We start from the raw sequence: 25,673 nt of genomic DNA, 5'->3' as shown, positions 1-25,673 counted from the left end.
GGTTCTTCTGGCCCATGTTTTAAGGGTCAAGTGTTAAGTTTTCAGAAACAACTTTTAATGAGTCAGGATAAAAACCATCTGGTGCAGGAATTCTTCCTTCAAACGGATGCATTCAAGAAAGAAGAATTTCCCATCATCCCAAGGTTCCCATTCGAGGTTGAAGAAAGCTGTTCAACAAAATCCATCAATCTTGTCCTATCTGTCTCTCCTGTTGTCTTCCTGCCCATCCAGGAAGAAATTGGGGGGGGGGGGACCACATTGGAAAGAAAAGGAATAGGGAGATGGCAAGGTTTTGTTTTTATCTTAGAGGCCAAGTGTGCAAAAACATCAGAATAAGGACACATTGCATCGGGACAAAGTACAACACACGCGATGTGCACAAGACCTAAAAAGAGGCAGGTGGATGGACGGGCAAGAAAGCCATCTAGAAGGAAGAGTTCCAGGCCACAGTCAGAGACAGCCTTCTACTCTCCCCGAAAAAACTGGCCTAAGTGACACTTCCTTGTATCCCAGGAAGTGACGATCAGCCACTGTAGGCATCGTGATTCCCAAGTCTCACCCACTCCAGGGATGCTGTGGGGTGTGGGGAGCCCTCTTCCACAACGCTTTCTGGGCCAGCTCCTTACGGGGGTCTGTTGTGCCTTTTGTCCAGTCCTGACCCTGAACACACCACCTCAGGGCAGAAGGGGACACAGAGAAGGCTCCAGGGACGCTAGGCATGAAAGGAGCAGGGAGTTTAAGGCTGGTACCCAATGCTCCCTCCAGTGACACAAACAAAACGCATAAAAAGGGTGTGTGTGTGGGGGGGAGGGGGTTCTGACTCAGTCGATTCCACACACCGTGCCCCCCGTGCTGCTTTCAAAGCCACACAAGAATCAAAATCAAATCGCGAGACTCCGGAGGTTCTGAGGGGACAGGCAGACCGGCGGGTGGGGCGAGGAGTCCCTAATGAAATCCGGGCGGGCGGAGGCGGCCCCGCATCCCTAATGAGGGAATGAATGGAGAGGCCCCTCGGCTGGCGCCCGCCCACCCGGCGGCGGCGGCCAAGAGCCTCGGGGGCGCTGCGTGCCGCGCCCGCCGCTCCGCGCGCACCGGCTCGGGCCGCCGAGGGCTCCGGCTGAGCTCGGCGGGGACGGCGCGGATGCGGCGGCGGCGGCGGCGGCGGCGCTCACCTGAGGCGGCGCGCGGGTGGCGCTGTCAGGGCCGCGCTCGCCCGGCGCCGGCTCCGCACTGAGGCTGCTCCCGGGTGCCCGCCCGCTCTCCGGTCCGCCCGCCCGCCCGCCCGGCCTCCCCGCAGCCCGGCCCCCCGCGTCCTCGCCCGTCTTCCCGCTCCGCGGCCTGCGGGAGCCGCGCGCTCCCCGGTGAGGCCTGCTCGCTCGCTCGCTCGCTCGTTCTCTCGCTCGTTCCCTCGCTCTCTCGCGCGCGCCCGCCCGCCCGCCAGCCCGCCCTCGCCGAAGCCCTCCGCGGCCCGCCACCCGCCGGACCCCCGGCTCGACCCCGCCGCCCGCGCAAGATGTCGGCGCGGACGCCATTGCCCACGGTGAACGAGCGGGACACAGAGAACGTGAGTTCCCCCCACCCCACCCCGAGCCTCCAGCGCGGCCACCTGGACGAGCCCGGCCTGACCCCTACCCTGTCCTTCCCATCCATCCCCACCACCGGGAGGCCGGAGCTGCCCTCTGCTCGGAGGTGGTCCTGCCGGAGGGAAGGGGGAGATGGTGGAGGGCAGGGGGTGGGCAGACAGGGTGGATTCGTGACGACCCCAGCCTCCTGGACCCCCCACACCCGAGTGAATGGATGCTTGGCGACAGCCCACGAGCCAGCCGAACCTCTTAGACCGCGGCTGTCCTGGGATCTTCCAGTCTTTGGCTTTTTCTGGATCTTTTGAGTCCTTTGCAAACAAACATACACCCCACCCCACCCCCAGCACTGCCCCATGACTTTGCTTTTTGTAAAATCAGGTCCACATTGGGGATGAGGGTATTGGACACCTCAGAGATAATGAAGGCAATGAAGTAGAGGGTGTGTGTGTGTGTGTGTGTGTGTGTGTGTGTGTGTGTGTGTGTTTCTATTACTGTAATACTCCCAGTAGTGAGGAGTGGAAGAATTTCACTTAGAGGTTCTCTAGCCCCAGGGTGAGAGAGAAACTGTTTTAAAGCCCCAGGAAGCCAACTGGCTTCTTTTCCTCAATCCACTGTTGATGAGTCAGGGACAGGTTTTAAGTACCTTTCCTCCTTGGAGTGTCACCAGGTGCCTTTCTTTGAAGGGAGGATTTCCTTGTGTCTGATCAAATTGTCCTTAGGATCTTGTTGTTGTTTTTTAATTTTTTTTAAAAAATCAAGATTGATATGCTCTTGGTATTTGAACTCTTAAAAACTCAGAGAACAAGGCCAATTGCGTTTTCACCTTCTAAAAAGTATGATGGTCTGTGTCATGAGTGTGCAAGTTGCTCGGCAGGAAAGGTGTCTTTCTGTCAGGGTTTTAAAATCCCCAGGACATGTAAAGGGGCCCCGGAGGCTCCAGAGGGTCTGGTCTGATTGCCCAACAAGTTTTAAGGCGCCAGGGGGTTCTAGGTTTTGGTTGGCTGACCAGAGTTGTCTGGATGTCTGCTCACCTCATCAGTCCTCCAGTGCTTAATGTACCAGTGACTTCATAGGGGTGGCAAACTAAAAATCCTGAAGTGCTTTGGTGTTCTGAGACAAAAGATAAGGGAGGAAAGACAGCAAGCCTACTTTCTTAAGTGCTGGTTGAGACATAAACACACTTAATCGAGAGTCGAGGATCACAGAAATTAATCTAATTATCTGAAGGGAAAAGAGTTAATTCTACGAAGAGCATTCATTGTTAGAAGAGCTAGGAAAATGTTGGGTGTGCTTTGTCCTCTCCTGTGCCATACACTTAAAGCGATAAGGACACCAAGGCTGTCACCATCATACATTACAGCTTAATTTGCATCAGAACAGTTGTTTTAGAAATTAAATTGCTGCATAATTTTCGTTGGGAGGTTAAAGGAGGTTGAAGAAAAAAGGTAAAGAATTTGGTGGAATCTATTTTTAAAGCCAAAGAATCAATTAAAAAAAAAAGTCCTGTCATCCAAGAGTGAGGAGGAGAAGTCAGATGATGACCTTTGTTTTTATGAACAGAATTCTCTGTGAAAAGCACGTCGTTTGGTTTGGTCTTGGGCTTTTGACTGCTACACCTCGTCTTAGGCTTGTAGGGTAGTGTTCTTTATACAGACATGAGATGGCATTCTAGAAGCATGAAGCAAGGAATCGTACTCCACACGGCTTCACATGTAAGAACAAAAGAGCAGCGAGGGCACTTGAGAGCTAAGCAGGGATAGCGTGAATTGTGTGGCGCCTTCTGAGCATGGCTGTGCCCTGTAAACTCACCTGCTTTGTTCCTGAACCTGTTTCCTCGGAGGCCCTGCATGGTCCTGTTTCTACTCTGGTACATACCCGTCTCTCCGTGTGGCTTACTTTATCTACATCCTAATTATCTCTTGATTGCTGTGGAAAATATCTACTCTGCTATGGCTGTTAATTAATCAGTGAGTGTGCACTTAGCTCTGTTTGGAGCTGAAAGGGAATGCAGAAGCGCTCAAGACAAGGCCTCTCCCCACTAAGAGCTGACAGAAGAGATCAATGCAATCCCAAACAGTGTACAGTAGAAGACTGTGTATAGCCAGGGCTAAGTTGGCTTGTAAGTGTTCTTTCTAGGTGTTTATCAAAGAGGTCACCACTGGAGGCTGTTAAATGACCACTGAAGTCATAAATGGCACTATCTATGTTTCTTACCTCCCATCAGTGGAATACAGTAACAAACCTGCTTGTCAGTGCATGTATTAATGTCAGCATGGTGGCCAAAATACACGTTTGCTTGTACTCATACATACTCTTAAGTAGATCCATATATGATATAGTTTTAAAAATAATCTATAAAAATGTTTATTTGTATAAATTATTAACGCCTACTAGGTCTTTAGAATATTAAAGACAATAGCCAAGACACTGTTGCCCTTAGAAATTAACATAAAAATACAGTAATTTTTAAAAATTACTATTATATTGCAGATCATTTCTTAAGCATATGTATGTATATATATATATATATATATATATATATATATATATATATATATATACATACACACACATATATAGCTAGCATGCATATGACGTATTTTGTGTCCTTGGGAATATATGCTATTTCATCTTTTCCAATATCATGGATGCATAGTCAAGATTTACAATTCCAGGAGGGAGTGTGTGACCCTGCTGTCCAGCCTCCCACCGTGCGCAGCAGAGAAAGAATTATTCTTGGGGAACATTCGTGTGAACTTCCAGCAGTCTTCTTAGATGACAGTTTGTGTGCGCCTTGCTGCAGGCCTCTCCTGGCTAAATACCACAGGAAACAGAGAGTGGCTTTTAAGGCAGTAAACACTGTAGGGAAGCAGGAGAGACACATTACAAAGTATAGGATCTCTGCATCCCTGCTAAATGTGTTTGATTTTAGGTTGTAAAGAGTAAGTGTAGAAAAATGGAAACATGTTTGAAAAACTTGTTTATCTTTTCTTCCTTTCTTTCTTTCTTTCTTTCTTTCTTTCTTTCTTTCTTTCTTTTACTGTTAGGTCATTCTGTATAATTGCAGTGTGGATTTAGGAACTATATTAAAATATGTTAATACATATGTTTCTCTCTTCAATGAAACATATTTATAAGTGTTCTGGAGAACCTCTGATGACATTGATGTTGGTGGGTCAGCAATGCCCTGGCTGATTTTCTGTGCTGAAAACAGTGCTGTGTTTCTTATTAGATACCAGTGTGAAGAATGTCAATGTGATTATTTCTTGGGATGTCTTAAAATTATAAATTTGGATAAGTTCAAAAGCTACGAATAACCCTTTTTCCCCCTGGTGTATCTTTTGATGCCTGGAAATTCATGTGGCAACTGTAACAAGCTGTTCTGCAGGTTGGTCAGGGGCCATAGTTGTGTGTGAATGGAAAGACAAGTGAATTGTGCACATTTACACTACCCTTGGTTCTGCTCGGGACTCTGCGTGAGTCCCAGTACCTGTCCTGTCGCAATGCACTTGCTGCCTGGCTTGTCTCCTCTGTGCTGTCCTTGTCTGGCTCAGTGACTAATGTGTGTAAGAAATCAGTGCTGTAACATTCCCTTTTGAATCAGTTCGTTTATCATCAAAACGAAGGGTAGACATTACAATACACCGCCCAAGACCTTCAGAGAGTCAAGTGACCTGTCCAAGGTCATGATAGATCTCTGACCTCTTAAACTGTTGCTCGGCTCTGGCTATTGCTTCTGGGAAGTGGCTTGTTTAGTTTCGGCTTAGAGGTTTAAAAAGAACATAAAAGTCCCATATGGGAGGAAGAACAGGATATGCTTTTCTTAACTACTTCTGGTCCTTTATGACTTATCGCCTGCAGTGCCCTGCCCTGTCCCCCTTATCACACACTTATAAATCCTTTGTGGCTTGGCTTGCAGCAGTTCGGCAGGACTCCTGAGATCGCTGCAGCCATCTTCACTCGCTTTTGTAGCTCCCACTGGTAAACTGTATGAAGTCCAGGTTCACGTTCTCCAGAGTGGGCGTCCAGACAGTTCACTGGGGAAGGAAAGACTTTTAACTGTCTTTTTCTCGATCTTGATGCTATTATTAAATCTTCTTATTTTGTTGCCTCTTTTTTTTTTTTTTGGAGTGTTTGTAGGCGGGTACCATTGCATGAGGATGGAGGATGGAGGTCAGAAGATAACTTTGAGGACTTGCTTCTCTCCTTCCACTGTATGAATTGCCAGGCTTACGTTGTCATATTGATGGCAAGCTTAGCCATCTCGTTAGCCTTCTTTGTTTTCTGGAAGCCTACAATGTGCACAATTAGCTATTTTGCTTGATTTTTCAGGTAACGATCCTCATTACTTGTGTCTATCTGAGGCTTTCCTCTGGGGCTTGTTTTCTTTTCCTGATAAAGATTTGAAAGTTCTTTTGGTGAACCTGGGCATGGTGGCATATGCTTTTAAACTCAGCATTCAGTAGGCTGAGGCAGGAGGATCCCAAGTTTGAGATCAACCTAGGCTATAGAGTAAAACCCTGTCTCAAAGGAGAAAAAAAGTTGTTTTGGTTAATGATATCCATTTGTAGCTTTGTTTGTCTGATAAAGACAGGGTCTCAGTATGTAGCCCTAGCTGTCTTAGAACTCACTATGTAGACCAAGGTGGCCTCGAATTCCTGCCTCTGTCTCCTGAGTGCTGGTATTAAAGGCGTGTGCCACTATGCTCAGGTTGTAAATTATTTTTTAAAATTTGAAAATAGTGTGCCTTTTTTTATCGAAAAACAGCTTTGCTCAGTCTATATCTCTGGATTTTTGGTTTAATTTCTTTTAAGGGGTCAGAAAATATTTCCCATTGTCTACCCTCTACATTTTAGTAGAATTTGTCTCAAAACTGACAAGCTGTCTTCTTTTCTTTAATGTTTATTTATTTTTATTTAATTTGTGTTGGTGTTCTGCCTTCTCTGTCTGGTCCCCTGGAACTGGAGTTACAGACAATTGTGAACTGTCATATGGGTGCTGGGAATTGAATCTGGATCTTTTGGAAGAGCAGTCAATATTCTTAACCACTGAGCCATCTCTCCAATTGCTTTCTTTCTTTTTTAATTAACATATAATTAGATCATTTCTCCTCTCCCTTTCCTTCCTCCAGTTCCCCCCTCAAATTCATGGTGTCTTTTGTGCTATAGAAATATATATACATGTGTGTATTGTTACTTACACTTACATACACGTGTATGTGAGTGTTCCCAAATATAAATACAACATGTTCGGTCCATTTTGTGTTACTTGTATGTGTCTGATTATTGTGTTGGCCTTTTACTACTGAATACCAATTGGGGGACTTTTCTCTGGGGAAGACTCTCTCTCTCTCTCTCTCTCTCTCTCTCTCTCTCTCTCTCTCTCTCTCTCTCTCTCTCTCTCTCAGCGCTGCCTTGTTGCCTTCATCCTTTGTTTAGGGTTAGGGTCCTGTGAGATTTCTTTTCTCCATTGGCATGTCTATTGGTGTCTGTCTCGTTAGGGTTCTCTTTTTCTGGTGTTAGGATTTTGCTGTAGTGTGTTTAAATGTAGGTTTATTTCCATCCTGTTTGCATGTTGTCATATTTCTGGGTGCCTCTCAACTACAGTTGTTTTTCTCATCACTGTCTCCCCCCACACACACCGTGTCTTCCTTCTTTAGACTCAGTTGGCTCCCCAGATGGCTTACCGTCTTCATTTTCTTCTACTAGTTCGAAGCTCCACCTTCTGTAGATTTTTGACTTTCATCAGTTTAGAAATGTGTCCACCATGGTTGCTTTGTGCCTTGGCTTAGCTCTGTTCCCTCTTTTGTCTCTGATACTCTGTTAGCTCTGCTGAACTTTCATTCTGTCCTCGTATGTCTTAACCCCGATTCATGCTTTTTTCCTGTCTCATCACTTCTTTCTAGTACAATCTGTAGTGCAATCTGTAGTGCATTTACTCCATGCAGTGTTTAGATATGTCTGTTTTCAATTGTGTTTCAGTGTCTCCCAACCTGTCTGTTGATGTTTATTTTAACTGTGTTTAAAACACCTTTCACGGGAGAGACCTGCTTTTGTGAGTCTTTAGGTATGTAGTATAGTTACTATTACCTGTAAACAGTGAGTTAGCCAAATATCTAGTAATTTTACGTTGCAGGACTGAAACTTTGCAGCTACTGGACAGTGACTCTCTCTCTCTTTCCTCCATCCCCTGGCAAACACCAACATTGCTTTGATGATTTTTATTACTTTACTCGTAAAAATGGAGTCACATAGGATTTATCTTTTTGTGATTGGTCTGTTTCATTTCCCATAGTGTCCAAAGGCTCATGTGTGTTTACGACAACATGTCTTTCTTTTTATGAATGAATAATACTCTGTAGTGAACATATAGTGCAGTCATCTGCGGATGGATATTTAGTTTGTTTCTACGTCTAGGGACATCGGAATGAAAATATCTCTTGAAGATCCTGATTTCAGTTCTTTTGCATAATTACCAAGAAGTGGAGTTGATTGGTTACGTGTTGTTATAGTCTTAATTTGCCAAGGAACTTCCACATTGTTTTTCATAGACACTCCGACTTTTTACATCCTCAACAATAGTGTATGCACTATTATAATAGTTCTGGTTTCTCTACTTCAACTCAGAATTCTGGCAGCTCTTGCTGTTTCAGTTTTGACCATAACAGTCCTGGGTAGGGAAACTGCTCAGTGCACTTGCTTAACATTTGCAGGGCCCTGGGTTCAGTTCTCAGAACCATAGACAAAACAAAACCCTGCTTAATAGCAGACACCCTAACAAGTGGTACTTTGTTGTGCCTCTGGCAGTTTCTTCATGGTCAGAACATTGAGCCTGTTTTCTTACACCTGTTGGCCGTTTGTTTGCTGCCTTTGGGAAATGTCTTGTCAAGTCCTGTGCTTATTCTAAAATTAGGTTATTTACCTATTTGCTACTGAAGCATAAGGGATTCCTTGTGTATTTTGGATAGTAGCTTCACATGAAATGCATGGCTTGCAGATATTTTCTCCCATTCTGTGGGGCCTCTCCCCTCCATTTTCCCTGTAGTCTTTGCTCCAGTCTTCCTCACCTAAGACTTACATCACGAAGCTTTTTTCTAACATTTTCTTTTATCATTTCTACAGCTCCAGCATTACAGTTAAATCTTTAATCTGTTTTGAGCCTATTTTTATGTATTTTATAGGATGAGGGTCCAATTTCATTCCTTTGTCGTTGATTGTTTGGGATATTTAGAATCCTTTGTGGTTCTTTATGAGTCCTAGGATGATGTCTTAGTTCCTGTTGCTTTGAAAAGACAGCAACTCTTATAAAAGAAGAACATTTCATTGGGGTGGCTTACATTTTTAGAGGTTTAATCCATAATCATCAGGCAGACATGGTGCTGGAGCAAGAGCTTAGAGTCCTTACATCTTAACTCACAGGCAGCAGTCTCACTGGGTGTGGCTTTAGTATAGATGAGACCTCAAAGCTGGCCTCCACAGTTACACACTTCTTCCAGTAAGACCATACCTTCTCCAGTAAGGTCACACCTCCTAACAGTGCCACTCCCTATGAGATTATGGAGGCCAATTACATCCAGACTATCACAGATGTTTTTCTATTTCTCCAGAAGCATGAGATTGAATTTTGATAGGGATTATAATGAATCTATAGATTGGTTTAGGTAGTATGGACATTCTGACAGTATTCATTTTTCTAATCTATGAACATGGACTCTCTTTCCATTTTTCGCCTTTAATTTCTTTCAACAATATTTTGCTTCTTTGGTTAAATTATTCCAAAATATTTTATTCTTTTTTGGTATTTCCTGAACTTTTTTCCAGATAGTTCCTTATTAGTGATAGACACACATCTGATTGCATGTGTGTGTGTGTTTATTTTGGATCCTGAAAGGTTTTTGGATTTGTATATTAAGTTTCACAGGTTATGGTGGGATGTATGTGGAGTTACATATAAAAGTGTCGCATCTACAAACAGATATTTTTACTCCTTCCTTCCTAATTTGAATGCCTTTTCTGATTCTTGTTGAATTGTTTGGGCTCAGTTCTGGAACTAGGCTGAGTAGAAGTGGTGAGGATGGTCATTTGCCATTGTTTCTGATCTTAGGAGAAAATTGTTCTGTCCTGCTAAGTGTTATGTGAGCCACGGGCTTTTCACGTGTGATCTTTATTGCTTTTCATCCCTTTTGTTGAGTATTGCACTGGATCTTGTCTAATGTAAATGCCTACATTTAAAATCTATATCGTATGGAAATTGTTACAGAATTTTAATTTTCTTTGTGTTGACAAGGTGCATATGACATTGATTTTGTATATTGAACCATCTTTGTGTCTCAGGTGTGACTATGACATATGCTTCTTTTAACATGCTATTGGTTTGGGTGTGATCATTTTTGCTGCTTGAGAACTTTTGAGTCTGTTTATGGTCAGTAGTCATGTTGGCCCACGGCTTTCTTTGCTTATAATGTTTTCTTAGTCTTTGGTATCAGTGTAATGCCAGATTCATAAATGAGTGGATAGTATTTTCTCATCCTCAGTTTTTGGGAGACCTTGGAAAGATGGGTGTCAGTTCTTTCAGTGTTTGCTGGCTTCATCAGTGAAGCCATCTGCTCTTAGCCTTTCTTTACTGTTAGGTTTCTGATCGCTGATCCACTCTACTAGTCACAGCCTGCTGGGTTTCCTGTGGACTCTGAATAGAGTATTTGTAGGTCTATTAGGATTCTCCAGAGGAATATATTTAATTTCAACAAATTTGCCTAATTTTCAGTTCTTCTGTCTTTTATATCTAGTTTTACACCATTAGAATTGGAAAAATACATGGTATGATATCAACTTTAAATCTGTGCTTTGTTTTTTATTTTATTTATTTGTGTGTGTGTGTGTATAATGTTACTTATCATGGAGAATGTTGTGTGTACTTGAGAACAATGTATATTGTGCTACTCTTGGGTATATGGAATGTTTTCCTTTTTTTCTTGTTGTTTTTTGAAACTGTCTCACCATGTAGCCCAGGCTACTCACCGTGTAGCCCAGGTTGCTCTCAAACTTGAAAGCCTCTAGCCTTGCCTCCCAAGTGTTAGGATTATAGACTCTTGCGTGTTAGGACTATAGATGTGTCCCACCATGTCAGCGTGGACTGCCTTTGATGTGTCCGTTTTGTCTGTTTTGTTGTTCAAGGCCTCATTTCTTTATTGATCTTCTGTCTGGATGTTGTATCCATTACTGCACGCAGAGTATTGAAATCCATTACTGTGTTGCTGTCTATTTTTGCCTCTGGCTCTGCCAATGTTTGTTTTATACATTTAGGTCTCCTGATGTTGAGCACATATATTTTTGTAATTGTTATATCTTCTTTATTTGATTGTTCTCTCATCATGTGATGCCCTTCTTTGTCTTTTATGGCAATTTTTAAAAATTCTATTTTATTTTATTTATTTATATGGCCGTCCCTGCTCTCTTTCAGTTACTGCTTAAGTGAAATATCTTTTTCTGTCCTTTGGCTTTCAACCTACATGTGTCCTTAAATATAAAGCAGGGCTTATATCGACAGCATCTAGTTGGATTTTTTTCTTTTATGGAAGTGTTTGATCCTTTGCATAATGTAATAAGACTGGTGCTGTTTTAAGTATTCTGTCTGCGTTTGTCTGTTTTGCTCTCTGATGCTCTCTTCCTCTGTGTTTCATTAATTTTCACAGTGACATTTATAGTGTACCACTGTCAGCCTCTAAGCCCAGGTTGTAGGCAGTCCCCTCGTTGGAGGGTTAACCTCCAGCCCCGTCTTCCCCTTCCATGTCTGTCTAACTTTAATTTCATTGGTTCTGTTTGTAATTCTGAAAGGTCTAAGATTTTCTTTGCAGCCCTCTGTCTTTGAAATAGTCTCCTAGTCCTTGTTAAACTTTTGTGATTTCATTTTCTTAAACATGTTCTTAAATATCCAGGAGCATCAGATGACAGAATGTTTGTACCCATGAGTATCTGTCATGTGGTGTTTTTGTTTCTGGTTTGTTGTTGTTGTTGTTTTTCCTTCTTTTTTTTTTTTTGATAGCAAATTTCTGTTTACCTAATCTTATCTGTGTGAAACTTGGGGTTCAAGAGTGACTTACTACAGAGGGAGGCTGTTTTTGCTCCCGTGGGACCCTGTTGACCTGGGACACTCTTGTCCAGTCAGGGAATTAGAATTCTGTGGCTTCAGTTCTTAACCTTGCAGTGTGTCCAAGACTTAGAATTTGACCACAGGGCAATTCTGTTTTTTGTGGTCACTTTCTACTGGTTTATCTGTCTTTCTTTTTTAAATGTTTGTTTGTTTTTTTGTTTTGCCTTTGGATGTTTCTCTTTCTTCCAGTTTCACAATGCACTAAAAGAATGTGTTTCCTGTTCCCTCAGGAGCCTTCACAGTATCTTGCCTCTTCTACTGAGAAAGAAGCCTGAAATGAAGTTTTTGGAAAAGTTTCTTGTAATTTTGTGAACCTAAAAATGGGTCATTTGTGAGACTCTTCTACATGCATATCTAAGAATGGCTACAGTTTTTGTTTTCAAGTCTTTCATTTCAAAGTTTTAAATTAAAATCGCTCTTTGACAATCTCATGCGTGCATATGCTCTCCCTTCCTGCCCTCTCTAGTCTGCCTCCCCCTGGTCAACTTCCCTTCTCCCTATAGAACCTTTGCCCACATTTATGTCCTTTTGTATGGCGGCTCACTGAGGACTGCGTATGTGACCCTGGGTTTAGAGCTACACATCAGAGCTTATGGGCTCATCAGTGGATAGACAGCTGAAGACAATGACTTTCCCCTCCTCCAGAATCTGCCAGTAGTTCAGCAGAGAAAGGTAGGGCCCATCCTCTACCCTAACTGACCCTTGACAGGGTCAGCCTTGTATAGGCTCAGCACAGGTAACCACAGTTGGGGGGATTGCAATAGCTGAGTCTAGAATGTGGCATTTCACAGCCCTTCTCTCTGTCTTCTGCTTCTTAAATTCTTTGTTTCTCCTTCTAGCCTCCTCAAACCTTAGAGGGGGTAGTGTGTCAGTTCTAAAATTATAATTGATTTTTGAAAACCATTTGTTGTAGGTTTTAAATGACTGACTTTCAGAAATCACCACTTGTCGTCAAGGAGGGTAAACATTTGCTAGCAGAACATTCTTGGACATTTTCACAGATTCACAAATGGATTAAAATCTCAATAGCATATTGAAATTAATGTAATTAAACACATGTCTGTGAGGTGGTTTCTCATTGAAATCAGGTTTCACTGTAAGATGTGCTTACAGCTCTCTGTCCGTCGGGTTTCTGTATCGTGTTACTGTGCCCGGATTTCACACCGAGAGCCATCCTCACTGTGTGCTATCACCCGATGTTTGCTAACCACAGAAAGGCTTGCGCTGTTAGAGATCAGTACATCCCAAGTTTTCCTCTTCATTTCATTCCTCTGTTTTCTAGGAGCATAACTGTAAGTCCTTCATATGCAGTTTGTAAGTTGTTGTTAGTTTAGGTCCTTGGGCTCTGTTTAGAAGTGATGCTGTGATCGTTAGCAGAGTTCAGCCTTGGTCTAGACTTGCCTGTGGTCAAAGCTCTTTCTTCCTAATTTAAGTGGGGCTGCACACCAGTGTTGCTTCTGTGTATTTCCCCAATCAGTGTTTCCTATACTCTTCTATTAATGAACCAAAGTCTACTTTCGTTTATTATCAATATAATGAGTTTATAAGGGGCAGATTTTCCCAGATCACATTTCCTAATCTCTCAACACCATCATGTGTTCTCAGCTTTGTAGACGAAGGGCCAGGAATACTTTCCCCAAACCTCCTGCCGCAGGAGTCTACTGAACAGCACCAATTCAGGTGACAGTGGTGGTCACACACGTGCCTCTTCCGCAGAGGCTTATGGCTAGTGGCTTCAGAAAACAGAGTGGCAGATGATGGCTCTGTCCTTTCTTCCGCAGTGACAGCAATAGAAAACCCCAGGATTGTCTGTGCGGAGGTAACACGGGAGATGCATGAGGCACCCGAAGCTTTGAGATTGCAGGGGTTAAGGAAGAAACCATGTTCTTCCCTCCCATTTCCCAGCTTTAAGTGCTGAGCCATTATGAGACTGGACATGACAGGGAAAGAAAAAAACAACCCCTACCCCAGACCATAGGAGAGGCCACGCAGTGCCCTTCATTTTTGACTGATACTGTTTCAACCATTTCATCAATTGTTTAAGGAGTAAACAAGCCTAGGCACTGTCCAGAATCTTCATGACCTGCTGCTAAGGGGTATGGTGACAGGGTTAACATGGCCGTCGTCTTCCTGGGGTCAGAGGCACAGCTTTCGCTGCCTGAAAGAGGTTTTCTTTTATTTCCTTTTCTGTGTGCCTCATAATTGAAAGCGGTTGGGAGACAAAAGCAATGAAACCTGAACCGTGCTCTGGAGGGACTGGGTCCAAAGGGAGCGGGACCCAGAGGCAAACAGGTGCAGTAGAAAGTCACAGTGCCCTGTCGTCTGACTGGGAATAGGAAACAAAGTCTGCTGGGATGGACGCAGGCCTCTCTTGCCAGGCTGCTCTGTGGAAGTCACACTGGTGGGAAGCAGGGGACTGGGCAGGCGGGGGGGGGGGGCAGAGCCCTATGTCCTCAGAGAGGGAGAGGACTGGGGGGAGAGTAGAGGGCCCCTTAGCAAGAGCTAGTCCAGGGGCCGCCCCACCCCAGGGAGAGGTTAAGTCGAAGGTTAGCTTGATTAGGCTTGCGGACTTGGAGCCTCTGAGCTTTACAGACACTCAAACCCAGCAGACTGCTTTGTCATGGTCCATGGAGAGCTTTTACTCTGCTGGTTACAGACACCCTTGACATACTAGAAAGTCTGACTTACTAAGAAACAGACTTGGGGAAGTGCCAGTGTCCATGACGGCCGTGGGCACTATAGTTGGTCCTCTCCAAGCTGTCTCAGCTAGGCCTTCTGTGTCTGCCCTCTACCTGCTGGCCAGTCTCAGCCAAGGGTCTCACTAGGACATTAGTGAGACCCTGTGCTTAGTGTCTGATGGATTAGTGCATCCTCTCCTTCGCTGTCTCCTCTTCGCCAGCTTCCATCCCCTCACCCCTCATGGCCTCTTTTCCCTATTGCAGTATTACATTAATCTTTGAGTAATGTCTTCCTTGCTATTTCTTTTTTCTTTTTAAAAAATTATTTATTTTGTTATTAGAATAAAGTTACACCATTTTCCCTTCCCTGTCCTCCCATATGCCCCTCATTGCTCTCTTTCAAATTCATAAATTGTTGTTATATGCATATATGTGTATACATATATATGCCTAAATATGGCCTATATAATATTACTTGAATGTGTGTTTTCAGGGTTGGCCATTTGATATTGTGATTTTCCCTGGGGAAATCTGTTTTAAGAGACATCAGAATAGAACAAGTTTTTCTTTGGCATCAATTAAGAGAAGATTCCCATTTCATACTGAAATCCCAAATCGGTGTCGCTATGATGGTGCGCATTAGGAGCAAGGTTAGAGACACCCATAGCAACCGTCAGTTACTTAGTGCCCAGAAGGCAGTTTCTCTGGGCTTAAGGGCGACAACAAACTGATACAGAGGAACAAGGAGAAAAGTTCACATGTGCTGAAGTTGGGGACACATCGTCAGTCTTTCTGGTTTAGCCAGTGTTGAATACAGTCAACCTACAGAGGAAGATTATTTGCCTACTGCTTTTTTTTCCCTGAGTTGGATTTGTGATTATAGCGCCATCCCCCACCTTCAGACACTTAAAGAATAACATCATTGCTTTCAAGGACAGTTTCCCAATCTGTTTGCAACCGAGCCTAGATTAAGAAATCGGAATCGGTGGTGCAAATGAACTGCCAGCTAGTCTATCTCCAGTTAGTCACTTGCCCTTTCCTCTTTAGGCTTTTACTGGCCCTCTCATTTGCTACATACTTAGGAGCTATCTTGCATGCTTTACAGAAATGCTACCCAACTGAATAGCAGTCCTAATACATGCCATTGGTCCAACTGGACTGCTTGAACATCACAAATGAGGAAGAAGCATGTGTACTAGTGGCCACTTGTTTAAACTGAAGAATCAGTGTTGGCGATGGAACTCCTCTATACTGAGCTACACCAGAGCCTTCTAATAGGTTCTGAACCACCAGTGCCCAAAAAACATCCCAAGAAGGAATGTCAGGAATACAGGAAGCTGCTTCACCTTCCCACCTACCCTCCTCTCCAAGAGGAGAAAAAAAAATAGAGAGATTGGGGAGGTTACTTGCCGTGCTGATTCTGCCATGGATGTAATCTGTGACAGGCTTTCAAACCAAACTGTAATTTTTATAAGCCTGTTCCACATACATTGCTGTACTGTTTGAGGTCAAGATGTCAGGATCGCCACATCCACCAAGCAGTCTTGACCACGGTTTGCAGAACCGCCCTTGCTATCTTATAGATCCCAGGATACACCGGGAGAACCCCTCTCCTTTTCATACATGCATGTGTGCTGTGTACAGCAAATCTGTGCTGGAAATGCTTAGGAAATGCACGCAGTTAATATATAACCATTTTCTGGAAATAAAGGATTTAAAAATCTGAGGTCGTGTCGGAGAGATAATTTTTTAAAAAATTTTAATACAAGGGGATATTGCAACACTGCTCATGCTGCAGCACATATATGGAGGTCAGAGGACAATGTGGGAGTTGGGCCTTCCCACCATTGGGTCCTGGGTTACACTCAGGTCATCAGGTTTGGCAGGAGGCAGGTGCCTTCACTTGCCGAGCCATCTTCACAGCCCTGGACACAAGACTTACTCCTAAAGTGGTGCCGGTCATGTTTTGTGAACTTCCAGGCAGACTGGATGGAGACCTCTCTCACTGTGTTCTTGTATATAGTTAAAGTCACAACTAAAATTCCAGGTTATTAAAAATGATGTTCATATTTAAGTTGACATAACTCGTAACTTAGAAAATAACTGGATTTGCTAGATTTACTTAATGTAACTGAATTGAAGGTCATAGAATAAAGTTTTGATTGCTGTAGTGTTAATCAGATGTAATAATTTAAAGAAAAAAAACACCTTGCAGTTTCTGACATGAATCTGCTGTAACACTTTGGTGCTTATGGGAATAAAAGCACTAGGAAGTTTGCAAAGGAATTTAACACCATATTTTTAGAATTAACTTAGGCAGATGTGTTCATTTATTCTCTGGAGACTCAGTTGTATAAACGTCACTGTCTCCTGGCAGGCTGTGGTGAGTGAAGGCCTCCCAGAGGAATGATTGGTGAGAAGGGAGTAGCCGGGAGAGGAGAGTCTCCCAGAGGAATGATTGGTGAGAAGGGAGTAGCTGGGAGAGGAGAGTCTCCCAGAGGAATCATTGGTGAGAGGGGAGTAGCTGGGAGAGGAGAGCCTCTAAAATTCCTTTAGTTTCCTGGTGTCTGCCTATAGACTGGTGTGTGACAAGGACCAGGGCAAACAGCTTTTGGGGTATTCGTGTGGTCTGTAAAAGCCAAACCTGGGTTTGGCTCCCAGCTCTGCCTTTTGTGAGCTGTAACATCGTGAACTTCTTCTTCTTCTTCTTCTTCTTCTTCGTCTTCGTCTTCGTCTTCTTCCTCTTGCTCTTCCTCTTCTTCCTCCTTCCTCCTCCTCCTCCTTCCTCCTTCCTCCTCCCTCCTCCTCCTCCTCCTCCTCCTCCTCCTCCTCCTCCTCCTCCTCCTCCTCCTCCTCCTCCTCCTCCTCCTCCTCCTCCTCCTCCTTTTGCCACAGGCTTACAGGGAATCAGAGGGCCTGCCTCCTGGAGTATTGTGAACGGTGACTACTGAGCACATACACTTTTCTTTGGACAGTGCTTGGCACCTTATAGAAACTCCATAAGCTGCTAACTGCTGCCGATTGTGTTAGAGTTACCACACTAAGAGAAAGGCTGGAAAGTGTGCCTGTGTCAAGATTTCACTGTTGTCTCTCCGGGTTACTAGATTTTACATGATCTTCAATTTTTTTAATTCCCGTTTTGCACGTATCTTGAGTTTATATTACTTTTTATACCAAAAAGCATTAAATTTATAGTGTGAACTGTAACTTTCTGGCTTGCTGCTGCTTCAGTTTGAATATAGGAGAGCCAAACTGGAAGTTCAGCTGCCTGCAGGTGGCTAGAGCAGGGAATACAAGCTCTGTACAGAGGGAGAGAGTTGTCAAGTGACAAGGATGTCGTGGGTGAGAATGGGTGTTCCTGTGGTGTCGTGTGACATTTAAAAGCCCACACTTCTGTCTATTGCCATCTGACCCAGTTCTAAGGAGTGTCGCTTTGGGCATACATTTCCTTCTCTGAGGACAAGGCACATCTACCTGGATGTGGTTCAAGAGGCCCATGTAACATAGTTTTCAATATAAACACTCAGTCCAGGAACCAAAGAACCAGAGCCAAGGTGCAGAAATTCAGTTCCTGATCAGAATACCTTCCCTCTGCCCCCAAATCCATGCTTTCTCCACACTCGTCCCCCTCTGTGTTCTTCATGCAGATCATGTTCTTGGGGCTGTGTGCAAATGTGCTTGTATTGATTACTGCTTTAAACATGCTTGTAGAGTCTCTCTTGAGACTTCATTGATCTCCCTGGACCAGGGTATAAAGAAAGACAGGGAATTTACAGGCTAAGTTAGTTTTGAGGGTGTCACGTGTGTACTAGACGCTGATGTTCTTCTCCTGCTACGCGTTCTGAGTCATCGTGTTTACATTTTTACCCCTTAGGAATTATTGGTAATAGCTTGGTGAGCTATTGGGGGCTGTTTTAAGAAACTGTTTATTTATATTTCGTATGTGTCTTGCTTCTTCTTAAGGCAAGATATTTTTCCTCTATTTTCTAAAAATAATGCTTGAAGAATTTTTTTTAACTAGGAAAGATTTATTTCATCTTTGTCAAGCTTATATAATAGCACAATAGTGACTTAAATTAGAAGTATAATCCTACCTGATCGACATAGTTCCAGGACAGCCAGGGCTACGTAGAAAGACTGTCTCAAAAGTCTAGTTACCTCCCATGTTCAGCTACCTCCTCAAAGTAAGCACATGGAAGTTTAACATATATTAATTCAGAATTTAGGGAAGTGGGGTCCTACGAGTAATATAAAGGAAGTTTTTGCTGTGGAACTATGCATACATGGCTGTGGCAGGTGGGTAAGCATTCTCTGTATGGTTGCCGCTTCCCAGTCAGGAATTAGATGGCGAAAGCCCAGAGGGCCTGGAGTCAGAAAGGGAAGATGAACGATGTGAGGGGCGATCGGAACAGATGGGCTCTGCAGGGACACAGTGCAGCACAGGTCTGCCCATGGCTCTTCGTACCCTAACACTGAGACAGTGATGAGAAGGAGCTGGGGCGCCGTGCGACCTTGGTCACTGCTCCGTGCCTGTGACAGGCGCGTCTGCCTCTGCAATGACCTTTAGCACAGACAGATGCCACTATTTTCATTTCTCCCTTCCAAATCTTGTGCAAGTCTCTCCTGTGACCAATTCTAACCCAGGACCCAGGGAAGAGGGAATTCTAGGAAACAGAGTTCTAGCTTTGCTCAGCCAACACACTAGAAACCACAACAGCCTCTCCCTTGTCCATTGGCCATCCTTTGAAAGTATGGAATGTCTCTACATTTTTCTAAACCAGCTTTAACTTTAAAATAAAGACAACAGCAAGATTATCCTTTTGCCTGCCACGATGCTGCTTCCTAAATAACAAAAGATATTCTAATTCTTCCCTCAAAGAAATCCTTCATCCATCTTTGGATGATGTTCAGTTTGCTCTTCAGTCACTCTGTCTTTTCTGTGATATTGTTAACACTTTAATTTGAGTGATAGGGAAATGAGAGGGAGAATTTAGAAAAAGAAGAAAAGAATTAGCTAATATAAATCCAGATACATTCAGAAAAGAATGAGGAAGAAATACTCTAAGTCTTAGAGTCCTTGTTTCTTTGTCAGTCCTGTGGCCGTGGATAGATTTGAAAACCCTGCTACTGAGTCTGTATTTCCTTTGGCCTCAGTAGGTAGTCAGCTGGTTAAAGCTGCATGCCTGGGGAAGTGAGCAAACTCATTCCTCAGGGGTCTGCGCCATCAGAAGTCTTGCTTGTCTTGGCTTGATATCATTTTCCATTCACTTGTTCAGGACTTGAGAGCAGGAAGAGGGCCCTGGAGAAACTCCTCCATGTCGGATGTACTCCGCCTGACAGGCCTTCCATAATAGCAGCTCAGTTTCCCCTTGACAGTCAGGGACAGTCACTCCAGTTAGTATGGTGACCTTGGCCTGTTAATTCCCCTCACAGAAAGCTCAGCCTTAGGTCAGTGGACCATTTCTATGACCCCTGATAGAAGCTTCTCTCCCTGTCCCAGCCATAACAACCCATAGCTGTAGTGATCTGTGAGGGCAATCATTACAGGAGCAGCCCCGATACTATGCCCTGGTTCTTGCCTGTGGACGCTGGCTACAGCACACATGACATCCTGTTTGAGTTACAGATTTGGAGTACATTTTTCATCCTGGAGATGTTATTGCAGCTCTGCAAGGTTTTGTCACCACGCTGGCGTTGTAACAGAATATTCAGGAGGCCATTCCAGTATCCTATCAGGCCAGCTGCACCAGAGTTACAAGTTGGGGAATGCAGTGAGACTGGTGATTCTCCAAACATGAGCTCATTTTCATGCTTCATCTGCTGCAAAACACTTTTCATGCTGAACAGCAGTGCTGTAGTAGTGAAAACTTACTTTATATGTCTTCCAGCAGAGGATTTGTAATGATACCGTAGAAAGAGGAGACAAGTCCTTATCTGTAGAAAATGTCTGTTCCTTGAGAATGATGAGAATAGATAAAGGTCTGTCGCAGCCCAATTATAAGTAGTGTGCTAACTCTATATCCCCAGCCCCAGCCCATGTATAGGGCTGGATGGGGAGCCCAGTATTGTTCTATGCAGTCGACAGATCAGCTTTGGTGCATGTTCATCTGTGTTGCTAGGCCCTCACAGCCTTCATCTCTGTTGACTGGGCTACTTTGTTTACGAACCACTGATCAAGAATGGGTGGCTAGGGAGAGAGGGTGACTAATGTCCTGGCTGTGAATTATTCTTGAAGACTGATGCAGATGGGACACAGTCATGTCCACTTGCTGTGCTCATTCATGGACACTTATTTGATTGCTTGCTTTTCATAAATTTAAAATCATTTTACTTCTAAGTCTGAGGTTGTTCAATAAAGCCATTAGTCTTTGAATTCCTATGGATTTGTACTTCACATTTTTTCTTTGTAGAACAGACAACAAGCAAGTGTATCGCCCACTGGCAATTTTGCCTCTGTGATTCCTTCTTAGTATGTAGCTGCAGTGCCCCACCTATGTTTTTGAGGGGAGGTCGTTATAGTGTGTGAAACCAACTAGAAACAGGGCTTGAATTTCTTCTTATGTTATCCCTTGGTCATAGAGAACTTTCCTGTGGAGATATAGGTGTGGATTTTGACCCAATAAAGAGCACTATAAAATAAACAGCAGAAGGTTAGGGCATCTTGTGCCTTCAGAACCTGCTCAAACCCTAACACATACCATGTCCATTTGATATGAAACATTGCTGTAGATGCCCAGCTGTTTGTCTGGATAGTCAGATGAGCCCAGGGGCTCAATGGGAAGACTACAATGAATCATAACTAGGTGGTCTGTGGTCAGCTGGTCAGTCTCAACTGCTCTCTAGTAGCAAACCAGGAACTGCCCAGCGTAATACCAAAAGACACATTCCAAAATGCCATCATCTAGATAATGACATCTCTACAGTCTATAAAACCCCCAAAGTATGGTCCTCGAAGATTAAAATGCTGAATGCTGAAAAATCTAAAAGCTGAAATCCCTAAAACTGCATTTCCTATTGTGGAATGCTATCAACAAAACGTAGAAACAAAACTTCTAAAGAAGAGGTTTTTTATTTTAGTATATGTAAGAAAGGCAGTGTTGTGGGCAGAATGAACTTGGCTCAGTTTATATGTCTGCAAGAGCTCTTAATGAAGTAAATGAATTAAATGTACCTTGAAGAGGCTAACACAGTTTTTTACTGATTAGAAAACAATTTCATGCAGGTGGGATAAGAATACACACAGCATTACTGTTTGGTTACCAATACTGTTTCCATTAAATTTGTGATCTATACCCAACTGGGTCCACATGGAGTATGTTTTCCAGTGTTTAAGCTACAAGTGTGGTGGAGAAGGTAGGCTGTTTTGTTATCAGTGCTGAGACGATCATATATAGAGTTACAAAACTATTTCAGACGAGCTGTGCCATGTAGGAAGGGCAAGATCCTACAAGGAGCTGCTGTCCACCAAATGTGCAGTTGGTGATGGTGAGCGTCGGCTGCCGCTTGGTTGTCATCTACACAGTGTCGTCAGCTGTCACATGCCTGTGCGTCAGGGTTCCTTCGGCTTTGACTTTCTACGGTAGCTTTTGCTCCACCGTCTTTAAGTGTTGCCATGGTGTTTTTACAGCTTGCAGTGCTGTGTGTTTTATCGTCACATCATTGCCAGTACTGGATGTATAAATCCTGTGAAGCTATTTGTAGAATTCTAATTTGTCTTTTTTCTAATACTTTTCTTTTGAGAATTTAACATTTTGCAAGTTCATTTTCAGAATGTTGGCTTTGTGCACAAGTGTTGTGGGTACTAAAAGCTTGGAAACTTCCTTAGCAGATGAAAGGTGTCCTTTTTGTACATCTGCTTTTGTGTGAGAAATATCTTGAAATCTAGATGCCTTGGGCCCATTGCAGGTTTTATTGGATCTCAACAAGACAGTCTGTTTGTCACAGTGTTTCAAATAGATGTAGTTATAAAATTGGTCCACACAATTACCAGTGGTATGCTATGTTTGCACACTACTCACAGCTATTACACTCATGTAACTGTCACTACTGCACTAGAGGGCTTATCCTCTCAAAAATAGGTATGCTAATATTGCCTTTTGATTGTGCAGAGTGGCCTATGAATGCTGTGTGTATTCTGGCACACGCGTGCACTCACTGGTTTCCATGTGCTTGCATGAGTATGCATGTGGAGGTTGGAGGTTGAAGCTGCCCTCCCCCTCTATTGTTCCCTATCATATCTTCTGAGATAGGGTTTCTCACTGATGAGTTAGAGTGACTGGCCGGTGAGCCCTTGGGATCGCCCTGTCTCCACTTCCCAGTGCCTGGATTCCAGGTGTGTGGCTTTCTCTGTGGATGCCTGGGGATCCGAACTCAAGGCCTCAGTACTTGACTGCTAACACTTGAGGCACTGAGCTCTCTCCCCAGCCCAGTGTAGTCTTTTAAAAATGATAAATTATTTCTCAGATAAATCACCTTTTATTGTAAATAAAATGTCTATTAAAGAAAAAATTGCTTTTTTCCAGAATTTCTAGGATTTTGATATTTTGAGAGTTTAGACATAAGGAATATTGATCTTTTAGGATTACAATATTCTGGATTGTAGCATTTGGGATTGCACTGGAAGAGTTATGGCCCAGATGTCGGTGCTTGCTTGCCAACAGAGAACAAAAGATAGTGGACCTTTGCTCTAAAACCCTGAAGGTCTGTGCTCTCATCCCCTGAAGGAGCTTGCAAAGGCTTACAGAGGCCTCAGTCTGTTACCAGCATTTGCTTGAAGCCCCATCCAGCCTTCAAGTTCAGGACCAGAGTGTGTTCATGACTGCCCAGGCCTGTCACAGAGTGCTGCTGTTCCGGCCTCCTTTCGAGACTGGCAGGCTTCGGGTTACCTGTGCATTGTCTTAGCACAGCACGTATGATGTCTACTTGGAGCAGACAACCCAAGTGCAGGTGCGGGGCTTCATTCTTTATCCTGTGCAGAATGATCTACATGTGCCCGACTGCCAGACACTAGGGTTTTCCTGAAGACAGGCTCCTGGGTTTCTGTGCCCGCGCCCCCATTCTGGCATGTTTCTTACCAGTGTATCTAGAGCTGTGTTGTGTTTCCCAGATCCAGTCAGCACACTGGTCTGGCTAATGTCCTAGGGTGATGTCTTTTGAAAAGGAATCTGTGGATCTAGGTTGAAGGAAATTTTGCCTCCTAAGGAATATTTGCTAATGTTTGGAGACATTTTTGGTTACTACAAGTAGGAGTGGGGAACTCCTGGCATCTAGTGGGTAGTAGCCAGATGTTCTGAAAAACATCCTATCCTGAAAGGCACAGGCTTTTCCTGGAAGAATCTGCTTTGACCCTTCTGCATTGCTGAGGACTCGATGGTGGTGGCGTAAAGGCTGGAGGTTTGCAATAGTGTGAGAGGGACACCAAGAGAGTTCACATATTCCTTACAAACACTCCCAGAGGAGGAAGCAGGCATGGGTCAGCTGCTGCGTGCAGGGTGCCAGGGGTGCTGAATTGATCCAGGAGGAAAACCACATGCAGAAAAGCAGCTGTGAGCAGAATTAACAACAGCTTAAGTTTTGATAACATATTATCTCAGATTCATCTGTCTTCTACACAGGCCAGATAGGAGACTGGATGGAGACGGGTGGGTTTGCTATTTTTCCATACCCCCATCCTCCACCCCCAGTGCTGAGGACTACACCCAGGACCTTGAGCTTGCTAGAGAATTACTTTTCCACTGAGATAATCTCCAAATGTAAATTCTTTTCGGTTACACTAATCGAAAAGATTAACCCTGCCTACAGAGCAGTGTTTGTTTAGGTTTTCCTGTTTGAGAACTACACTTGTTCTGGTCACTTCTGCCTGTTCTTTCCAAGTATAATAACCCTTAATGCATAAGCTAGACAATGGTTATTTGGGTCTGGCAGACTCCGAGTCTATGTAGTCAAGAACTGGAGAAGTAGCCACAGGCTGGCCTTGGGGACCAGATGATCACTGTGACCTAGACCTGGCTACGATCCTTCCAGGCATCTGATGTCCAGAAACTTCCAATCCAACTGAGAGAATGCAGTGCAGTTTAGGTTCTCCAGGAGTTGTTAATTTGGGGACCATTTGCATTTCCCACTGTTTCCCTATGCACAATTCCCCCAGTAAATTATCGCCCTTCTCTCTGGGGAAAGCGAGTTCATGTTTTGGTGTGTGTAGCAGTGTCCTTCTTGGAGTCCCCTTATTTGAAGGACTTGGAAACAATTCAAATTCAAGAGTTGTTTGACTGTGGCTGTGTTTTTATTTCCCTACTCATACTAAGAATTATACCGTACATCTTCATTGTTTAGAAAGCATGTTGAGACCGGGTGTGGTGGGAGGCAGAGGCAGATGGGTTTCTATGAGTTCGAGGCCAGCCTTGTATACAGAGCAAGTTCTAGGACAGCCAAGTGTCTGTTACACAGAGAAGCCTTGTCTCACCCCCTCCCCAAATCACATAGCAATTTATTCTCTGTAAATTATACAGTGTTCAGAATAATTTATGCAAATGAAATGCATCTGAACATAGTATTACTCCTCCTCCTGAAAACATATCAGACTGGGGCCGGAGAGGACTCAGCAGTGAATAGCACTGCCTGTTTTTCCAGAGGACCCAGGTCCATCTATAATCCAGTCCCGGGGATCTGACGCCCTCTTGTGGCCTTTGTAGGCACCAGGCAGGCACACTTGCGATGCACAGACATGAGTACAGGCAGAACTCACATACACATGAAACTTTAAAAACAAACGAGAAATTCAGACTGTCTGTTTGGATCTTTATATTCTATACACATCAAGAATCAGTGGTGTACTTTTTCAGTGTCTGCGTTATTAGCACATCCCATGCTGCAGAAGCCATTCAGTCCCAACTGCACCCATCATCAGCTGGACCCTCCCAGGACTTCATCCAATAAGGTCACCTTGGTTTCTGTCGGTTTTGCTGTGTGACAAAATGGCCTGGCAAAAGCCACCTAAGGGAGAAAGGGTTCGTTTTGGCATATGGTTGGAGAGGGATTCAGTGCACCATGGCAAGGAAAACATGGCCACACGGGGAAGGAATGCTGGCAAGGGAAGGAGGCTGACTGCTCACATAGTATTCTTAGTCAGGAAACAGAATGGGCAGGAAGCCTCAGGCTCGCTTCTGATGACCCACTTCCTCTGGCAAGGATTTGCCTCCTCAAGATCCCACAACCGCCCCAAACAACTAGCAGCTAGGGGTTCACATACATGAGCATGTGGAGA

General features: G+C 43.9%; 1 protein-coding gene across 3 annotated transcripts in view; it reads left to right on the top strand.

Annotated features, from left to right (window-relative positions):
- Window positions 1-1,238: 1,238 nt before the first annotated feature.
- Window positions 1,239-25,673, top strand: part of Mark1 (microtubule affinity regulating kinase 1) — a 110,739-nt gene continuing 86,304 nt past the window's right edge. For 2 of the 3 annotated variants that reach the window (XM_075989396.1, XM_075989395.1), the window contains exon 1: window positions 1,375-1,564. In XM_075989396.1, the coding sequence (XP_075845511.1) occupies window positions 1,514-1,564 (51 nt within the window). In that variant the 5' untranslated portion in view covers window positions 1,375-1,513. Of the gene's footprint in view, window positions 1,565-25,673 lie in introns of all 3 variants that reach the window. The other variant, XM_075989397.1, reaches the window with a different exon arrangement.

Source organism: Microtus pennsylvanicus, chromosome 10 (assembly GCF_037038515.1).
Source record: "Microtus pennsylvanicus isolate mMicPen1 chromosome 10, mMicPen1.hap1, whole genome shotgun sequence".
Lineage (NCBI taxonomy): Eukaryota > Metazoa > Chordata > Mammalia > Rodentia > Cricetidae > Microtus > Microtus pennsylvanicus.
This window is presented reverse-complemented; position numbering and strand designations above follow the sequence as displayed.